The following is a 7,826-nucleotide window of genomic DNA, read 5'->3' on the forward strand; positions in this document are numbered from 1 at the left end:
CTGTGTGGCCCCTTGGAGGCACCGCTGGGCGGAAAGGAGCCCGCTCACTCTGGGGATTCCAGGCAGGAAAACGGAGGCACGAAGATGACAAGGAAATTCGGGACGGAGAGGCTGAAATAGGAGTGTATCGGGCTAAGAATCTCTCGCGCCCGCCGCCCCTCCCCTCCAGTAAAACCCAGCACCTCCACGAAAGCCCCATCTTGGCTTGGGGGGGAAGGGCGGGGTGGGGGGCGAGAGGGGTGTTGCGGGCTGGAGGTTGGATGCCCGGTACCCTGAGCTGGACTTGACTTCCCAAAAGCCGGGGACTTCTGCCCGGGAGAGATTCCCTGCAGTGACCTCTGTCCTTGAACCCAATTCATAGCCATCACCTGTCATTTAAAAATCTGTGTGTACTTCTGGTTTTCTCAACTAAATGATAAGTTCTTCAGATAAGGAATACTTTCCGCTTCTTTTCTATAGTCTGCCCCTGGGTGAAGCACAGAATCGTGAACGCACAAAACGTTCAGATGTAAACGAGTTAATTAATACATGTTTAGCACCAACTCGGGTTCCTGCGCTACGTGCGGTTTGGGCCCCATTTCGTTCGGTTCACAGCCCTCAGAAATGCAATCATGAGACAATGAGAGAGCAGCGCGATCACATCTATAATCACCTCCGTACGGGATGCGGTCAAGGCTGCTGCATCTGTCTGTGCGTCTGTCTGTTGAGGGCGGTAACCAACCTGCCAGCCTCGGCCACACCCTGGCTGGGCTCGGGCTCTGGAGACTGGCCTGGGGTTGGGGGGCGGGGAACGACTCCAGCCGGTTTGCCTGGGGAAGCGAGCGACCGGAGTCGGGGGCCCAGAGAACAGAAGGGTCTTCGGCGAACGCTAATTCCAGTTTCCAATGGGGCACACCTGTCTCTCGGCCCAGCCTTAGGGTCAGCTGGTCCCCGTAAAGACATCATCAGGAAGAGATGGCTGGGAGCCATTCCCCAGTCAACGCTGCGCTCACCAGATGGCCTGGAGAGAAGTGGGAACCCGTGCAGAGGTGGCCACGAGGCCGTTGAGACCTCGACACCATCGACCCGGTCAGAGCCGGACCGCCTGGGCTCGGGATGTAGGCCACCAAACCCCAAACCTCAGAGAGCGCCCCACCCCCAGCCCTGCTGCACTCTGGAATGTGTCGTCCCGGAGAGGCCTCTTTCAAGAGAAGGTGGTGGTCACGGAAAGAAATTAGAGCGAAGCACACTGGGAGCCGCGGCGCTACCCGGGTGCCCGGAAAGCGGATATGTGATGCTTCCTGGGACTTGAAGTCCAGGGTTTGCCTCCACCGGGGAACCCGAGTCCCGGGCAGCCCGGTGCCGCAGAGAGCCTGAGCGCAGCCTGCTGGGGGTTGTAGTCCTCTGGCGGCCTAGGGCGCCGGGCATTACTGGGAAGCCTGGCGGTCTTAGGACTACAAGCTCCAGAAGCTCATGGGCAGGCGGGAGGGCGGGGCCGGGCTGGAGGCTGAGGTGCCGCCTCCTCTGCATTGCCGGGGCCAGAATATTAAAACGGAGGGCCCACAAGGGTCCCCGAAGCGGCTGCGATGCAGAAATACGAGAAACTGGAGAAGATTGGGGAAGGTAATAGGACCACGAGATGTTCTTGCAAGATCTTCTGCATTCCTTGCATCTCTGGCTCCTCTACCATCAGCAGTGCCCACAGACTCCGACCTCAGCACCGGCTGCAGCCCTGGCCTCGAGCTCCACACTCCGTGCAGACAACAATCCTCCTGTTAGCATTTCCTGCAGACGCCCCCCTCCCAAATTTAGCACTCCCTGTAGGCCCGACCTCCAGACCTCAGCACTTCCTGCATTTCCTACCCTCAGCACCATTTGCACAACCCCCTTCCCCCCCAGCCTCAGTTCTGGCAGCAGACCTCCAACCTCAACATTCCTGCCAGCCTTCATTCCTCTCCCAGACCCCTGCTCACTATTTCCGGCCCCTCTCAAAGCACTGCCTTCATTATAGACCTACCTGGCAGTCACAGCCTCTCCCTGCTGTGGACCACTTGGAGCCTCTGCAGGCCCCTCTGTGCCACGTCCCCACTCACAAAGCTCCGCCACGCCCGGCTTTCACCCTGATTCTCTTCTCTTATTCCTCCAGGCATCAGAACACACTCCCATGATACCTCCCGTCTTGGGAAGGACTTCTTGGGGTGGGGAAGGATGCCCCATTCTTTCCCTCACCCCAACCTCCTTCCACTAGGCACCTACGGAACAGTGTTCAAGGCCAAAAACCGGGAGACTCATGAGATCGTGGCCCTGAAACGGGTGAGGCTGGATGACGATGATGAGGTAGGACTGGGGCATCTGGGCGTGGGGTGATTGAGGGCCTAGGCTGGGTGGGATGTGACTGTGGCCCACCCTGCCCCCTCCCATGTGTAGGGAGTGCCGAGTTCTGCCCTTCGGGAAATCTGCCTACTCAAAGAGCTGAAGCACAAGAACATTGTCAGGTGTGTAGGCCCAAAGGATCCTCCTTGCCTGTGTGGCCATCCGGAGAAGGGGGGGGCTTCAGCGATGGACTGGGCTGCTAGTGGGATGTTAGGAGCATACTTGTGGACCTGCCTGCTAAGCCCTCCCTTCTCCCTAGGCTTCATGACGTCCTGCATAGCGACAAGAAGTTGACTTTGGTTTTTGAGTTCTGTGACCAGGTGAAAGTGGGACTTGGGGGACAGTAGCCTTGGGAGGATATAGGGGCCCAGACTGAGGTTAAACTCTGTCCCATTCCCCCACTCCATCCCTTTTTAGGACCTTAAGAAATATTTTGACAGCTGCAATGGTGATCTAGATCCTGAAATTGTGAAGGTGAGGGGACTGGTGTTCTGGGGTCTCGTGGAGGCTGGGGTTCGAGTATACGTTCAGTGTACCTGCCTTTGAGCACCAAGCTCAGGCCCTGAACAGAGACGCTCTGGGTGTCAGGGACTGAGAGAATCCTGTGCTTACTCTCCAGGAGCATTTTCCCATGATCTCTGACCTGACAGTAATGGTCTCAGTGACATGATTTACACTTGAGAGATGAAAAAATGAGATTCAAAGAGAGACATTATTCATTCAACAAATACTTACTGAATGTTTTGCTGTGCGCCAGGCACTGTTCTAGGCCCACGACCAAATGCCTTGTCTCAGATTCCAAGGGAAACAAATGCTGAATAATAATATAACACAATATATGTATATGTTGACTGTTATGATGTGGATGTTCAAATGAGGCCAGGGAGGGGAGAATAGTGTGGGCTGAGAAGGTAGGAAGGTGCACATGGCTGTAAGTCCCCCCATTCATTGTTCATTTCTAATATCCAGCATAATACAGAGTAAACCCTTGATAATAAATGAGTGGTGTGTCACTCAACTTGGTGCTAAAAGTCCAGTGGGCACGAAGCAAAGCAGAGGGCGAAGAGGGCAGTTGGGCACAGCTTCCCATCCAGAGGGTCTGACGCCCTCTTCCCTGCTCCTCCCCCAGTCATTCCTGTTCCAGCTGCTAAAAGGCCTGGGATTTTGTCACAGCCGAAACGTGCTGCACAGGGACCTGAAGCCTCAGAATCTGCTCATAAACAGGGTACCTCTTGGGGAGAAGGTGGGAGATGGGGGAGACTGGAGCCAATGTCTGAACGATGAGGAAGCCGGGCTGGAAGGTGGGACCACGGAGCTAGCCTTGACACTGTTCCTCCCATCTCCCTCAGAATGGGGAGCTGAAATTGGCTGATTTCGGGTTGGCTCGAGCCTTTGGGATCCCTGTTCGCTGTTACTCAGCTGAGGTGAGCGGGTGGAGTGGGATATTGGGTTGAGGGAGGGCTTCCCCAGTGAGCATCTCTCTCAGCTCCTACTCTAGGACCCAAAACATTACTCTCTCCTATCTGAGCCTCCTCCCCCCAGCCCTCTAAGTGGGGGGTCCCTGTGGGTGGGGTCTTTTCCAGGTGGTCACGCTGTGGTACCGCCCACCGGATGTCCTCTTTGGGGCCAAGCTGTACTCCACGTCCATTGACATGTGGTCAGCCGGCTGCATTTTTGCAGGTGACGTGCTGGGGGTCTGCAGAGGCACTTTCTCTCCCCTTTGAGCTGACAGATAGGGTTTGGAGGGTCCCCTCTGGGGCAAGGAGCAGGGCCATTGGGGCTGGGGAGTCTCGGGAGTGAGGGTTTCTTCATGTGTCTGCTCCTCTCACCCTGTCCTCTTTCTCTCAGAGCTGGCCAATGCAGGGAGGCCTCTCTTCCCCGGCAACGATGTAGATGACCAGTTGAAGAGGATCTTCCGATATCCTTCCATTCCCCTTCGCCTCCAGCCCTCTGGAAGGGGAGTAAGGAGCCTTGGGCGATGGGCTGGGTCAGCATGGGAGGGGCTGTGGGCGTCTGAAGGTCAGGAGTGGAGGGCAGAGGGTGGGGAACACCCCTGGCTGTCACAATGCAGCTGCATGCAGCCAGCTGGAAAGAGTGTGACATGTAGACAAGGAGGTATCCCTGGGGGAAGAAGCCAAGAGAATGCTCCTCCAGGTGCAAGGTGACTCCTTAGGACCAAGGAGCCAAAAGGATCAGCAGGAGGGTCTGTGGGAGTCGGGGGAGGCTGGCCAGTCCTCAGTACACAGACATCAGGGTTCAGGTCCCAGCAGATGACATGTGTATCTGTAGCGCCTGGCCCACGGTAAACACCATGCAGGTGGGACTGAAAATGAGAATCCCATGTGCTGGGGCCGCTTCTGTCGTGAGCTGGCGGATAAAGCGGGGCGGGCAGGGGTGAGTCTGAGGAATCCTTCCTGGGAGAAGAGCCTCGCACCCTGCCCTGTTGCACTGAGTGATCCTTGACTCCCTGGACACACTGCTGGGGACACCGACTGAGGAGCAATGGCCCGCCATGACCAAGCTGCCGGACTATAAGGTGTTACGGGGGGTGGGGGTCATGGTTCAGCGGTGGTCCTTATTCCTCAGCCCTAGCAGCCTCCATGCCCCTTACCTCTGGTCTGACTCTGTCTGTCTCCTACAGCCCTACCCGATGTACCCGGCCACAACATCCCTGGTGAACGTCGTACCCAAGCTCAATGCCACAGGCAGGGACCTGCTGCAGGTGACCGAGAGCAGGGGAACTGGGGGAGGGTGGGGCTCCGGGCAGCTGGCCCTGCCTGACCCTGCCACGCCTTCCTTCTGTGCCTCCAGAACCTCCTGAAGTGCAACCCCATCCAGCGCATCTCGGCAGAGGAGGCTCTGCAGCACCCCTACTTCTCCGACTTCTGCCCCCCCTAGGCTCTGGGACCCTGGGCCGCCAGGCTGGGGCCTGGCCTGTTTTCAGCCCCCTCCCGGGAGGGGAGGAAAGCAAGGACGCACAGTGTGCTGAGCTCCAGCTGTGCTGGGCCCACGAGGGGGGAGGCGCCCTCGCCTGGGTTCTCTCTCCCTCTACAGACTTTATTTAATTTCATAAATTGGCTCCTTTCCCACAGTCTGGCTAATGTGGTGGTGGGTGGCTCTGAGAGGGTGGGCTTGGGTTGGGGTTTCTACCCCGCTTCACCACCACATGCAACCCTGTCCTGTCCCCCTGTGCGCTGTACGTGGTCCTGGGCTGGGGGCTGAGGGCTGAGGGCTGGGGGCAGGGGGCTATGACTCTCAACCCAGTGGCTGGGCGCAGGGCAGTGCTGGGCCCACACGTGCTTATGTGCTTGTGCACACCACTTTCTCGGCCCAGGAGGGCCCGTGACTAAGGGCGTAGGCAGCCAGTGTCTGAGAGCTTCCACTGGAACAGGAGAAAAGGGCTGGGTGTTTCCTTGTGGTTCTCCATATCCCATGGGTGCCTGCCCTGTCCCTTCCCTCTTCATCCCCCCCATACCTCGGCCTGCAGGCTGGGACAGGAGAGACTCAAAGATGTAGTTAGATCAGGAACACCTCTCCCTGCTGCCTTGTCAGTTTTCTCATATTTGGGGTTGCAGGGAAAGTGGGCTGTGGCTGGGCGTGTCCTTACTAGCAGAAGTGAGGCCGGCCCCCTCACCCTCTCAAGCTGGGGCCTCTGCTGTTGAAGGGAGGCCGGGGAAGCAAGAGCTCTTCCCATGGAGACAGCATGCTGAGCCTGATCCCATATGTGAGAAAAATAGTCATGATCTAAGGCAGGACAACAGCTTGTGTTCTTGGAAGTGGGAGATGATTCCCTCTGCCTGCTCCCCACTTCCCTATAGTCCCCCAATGGGATTGTCCTGCCACTGACTCCTGTCTGCCTGCACACCTGGCCTTGGGCTCCATTCTCTCTGAGATGTCACACTGAAGCTCATTCCCGCTGAGGTACAAATGACTGGTGCCCCCTTATTACTCTTCTCTCCCAGAGAGACATTTGCAGGCTAATTGGGAAGCCACCCACGTTTCAGACACCATGTCCTTAGATGATGGCTGGCAGAAGTCTTGTGCCTGAGTAGGGCTGACCTTGGCCTGACTGGTCTGCCCGTAAGAGGAATAGCTCAGGCTGATGCACTAGAACTTTATTTGGGATGAAGGTGACAAAGTCATGTGCAGGCAGAGCGTGTCCAGGATGTTGAGGCTTGGCCCTGAAGACGCAGACACCAGGTCTAGAGCCGTGTGACGAGGTAGCAGGTGCGGTGGGAGGCGGAAAGAGTCCTGGTGACGGCACAGGGAGGGGTGGAAGGCCTGCTGAGACACAGACCACAGCGCTGGGACAGGAGGCCTCGGACCAATGCCCTGCCCTGCTCCTGCCCTCCTGGACCTGAACGCCACCCTCTGGACTGGACCTGCCCCATCTCCCTTGACCTTAGGGGGGCATTTTGTGTTACCTGGAGCCTAAACTGAGATTGGGCACTTGATTTCCATGGCTGCCCAGCCCTTCCTGAAGCTGTGGGAGAAGGGAGAGGGTCAGAGGAGGGGAAGGCTCCTCCCACCCAGGGACCAGCCAAATCCTGCATGCCCCTCCCTGCTGGGCTTCAAGGGGACGGGGCAGAGCATCCGGGTGGAGGTGGCAGGGGAGGAAGAGCGGGCTGTTACCAGATGGGTGCTGGAGGGCCTTTGGGAGCGCTTCCGGTTCCAGAAGTATCCCAGGACCCTGTCTAGGAACACCTGGGGGCAAGCAGTGGGGAGGTGGTCAGCCCACAGCTCTTCCTCTTCCCCCCACCTCCCGGGTGGTCCCGGGCTTCCTTCCCTCTCCCAGAGCTGGGCCCAGGCCCACCTCGCAGAGGTAGTCCAGGATCTCGAGGATGGTGAGCAGGCTGGCCCCGATGAACAGCCCCATCTGGCCCCCAATGTCGCCTGTGGAGATGGAGTCACTGTCGGCTCACAGCCACCTGCTCTGTGCACACCTCCCCAGGGCACCCTGCACACACACCTAGCAGCTCTGACACCTCATAGGCCTTCTTCTGCTCCACTGTCTCGTAGTTGAGGGCCTCAAAGAAGATGTCCAGCACCAGTACGTTCTCCCTGGAGGAAAGGGGGCGGGAATGCTCACTGGACACCCCTGGTGCGCCTTCTCTGGTCTCTAGGAGGGACGTCGTCACCCCCGTTTGCAGAGGACACAGCGTCAGAAACGTTAGGCGGCTAGTCCAGAGCCCCGCGCTGACATGCAGGCTGGTGGGTGGGCACAGGAAGGCCTGGTTGGCCCGGGGGAAGGCGCCCGCCCCGCCCCACCCCGCCGGGCTCACGCGATGTAGGCCTCGCTGCGGTTGTATTTCCGGGCCAGGTAGCGGGCAGCAGCGCGGCTGGGCATCCGCACCATAGAGAGCTCCTTGGCGTAACGCGTGATGGCGCACGGGTTGGGGCACACGCACGAGTCCTTCCGCAGCATGGCGTCTGCGGGCCACAGTCGTCTGGTCAGGGCTGCCTGCCCTGTGGGG

At 58.5% G+C, this 7,826-nt stretch overlaps 3 protein-coding genes across 5 annotated transcripts in view; 1 reads left to right on the top strand and 2 right to left on the bottom strand.

The window, feature by feature from the left end:
• The window catches only part of SLC4A2 (solute carrier family 4 (anion exchanger), member 2), a 16,717-nt gene extending 15,536 nt beyond the window's left edge, over positions 1–1,181 (bottom strand). Inside the window, exon 1 of the mRNA XM_014528218.1 lies at positions 993–1,181. The gene's annotated coding sequence lies outside the window, so the exon portion shown is untranslated. The remainder of the gene's footprint in view (positions 1–992) is intronic.
• Positions 1,182–1,457: 276 nt separating this feature from the next.
• CDK5 (cyclin-dependent kinase 5) lies at positions 1,458–5,443 on the top strand. Its single transcript, XM_005880094.2, has 12 exons — positions 1,458–1,602; positions 2,228–2,316; positions 2,407–2,474; positions 2,612–2,672; positions 2,770–2,826; positions 3,482–3,577; positions 3,702–3,776; positions 3,936–4,032; positions 4,201–4,270; positions 4,828–4,888; positions 4,994–5,074; positions 5,164–5,443. The coding sequence occupies exons 1-12, from the start codon at positions 1,566–1,568 to the stop codon at positions 5,248–5,250; spliced, it is 879 nt and encodes a 292-aa protein (XP_005880156.1). The 5' UTR covers positions 1,458–1,565; the 3' UTR covers positions 5,251–5,443.
• Positions 5,444–6,449: 1,006 nt separating this feature from the next.
• The window catches only part of ASIC3 (acid sensing (proton gated) ion channel 3), a 6,903-nt gene continuing 5,526 nt past the window's right edge, over positions 6,450–7,826 (bottom strand). The window contains exons 6-11 of one of the 3 annotated variants that reach the window (XM_005880096.2): positions 7,635–7,787; positions 7,322–7,413; positions 7,166–7,245; positions 6,985–7,056; positions 6,777–6,835; positions 6,466–6,633 (exon numbers count right to left, since the gene is read on the bottom strand). In XM_005880096.2, the coding sequence (XP_005880158.1) occupies positions 6,555–6,633; positions 6,777–6,835; positions 6,985–7,056; positions 7,166–7,245; positions 7,322–7,413; positions 7,635–7,787 (535 nt within the window). In that variant the 3' untranslated portion in view covers positions 6,466–6,554. Of the gene's footprint in view, positions 6,634–6,776; positions 6,836–6,984; positions 7,057–7,165; positions 7,246–7,321; positions 7,414–7,634; positions 7,811–7,826 lie in introns of those variants that run through there. The other 2 variants (XM_014528217.1, XR_001359388.1) reach the window with 2 other exon arrangements.

This window comes from Myotis brandtii, unplaced genomic scaffold, assembly GCF_000412655.1.
Source record: "Myotis brandtii unplaced genomic scaffold, ASM41265v1 scaffold624, whole genome shotgun sequence".
Lineage (NCBI taxonomy): Eukaryota > Metazoa > Chordata > Mammalia > Chiroptera > Vespertilionidae > Myotis > Myotis brandtii.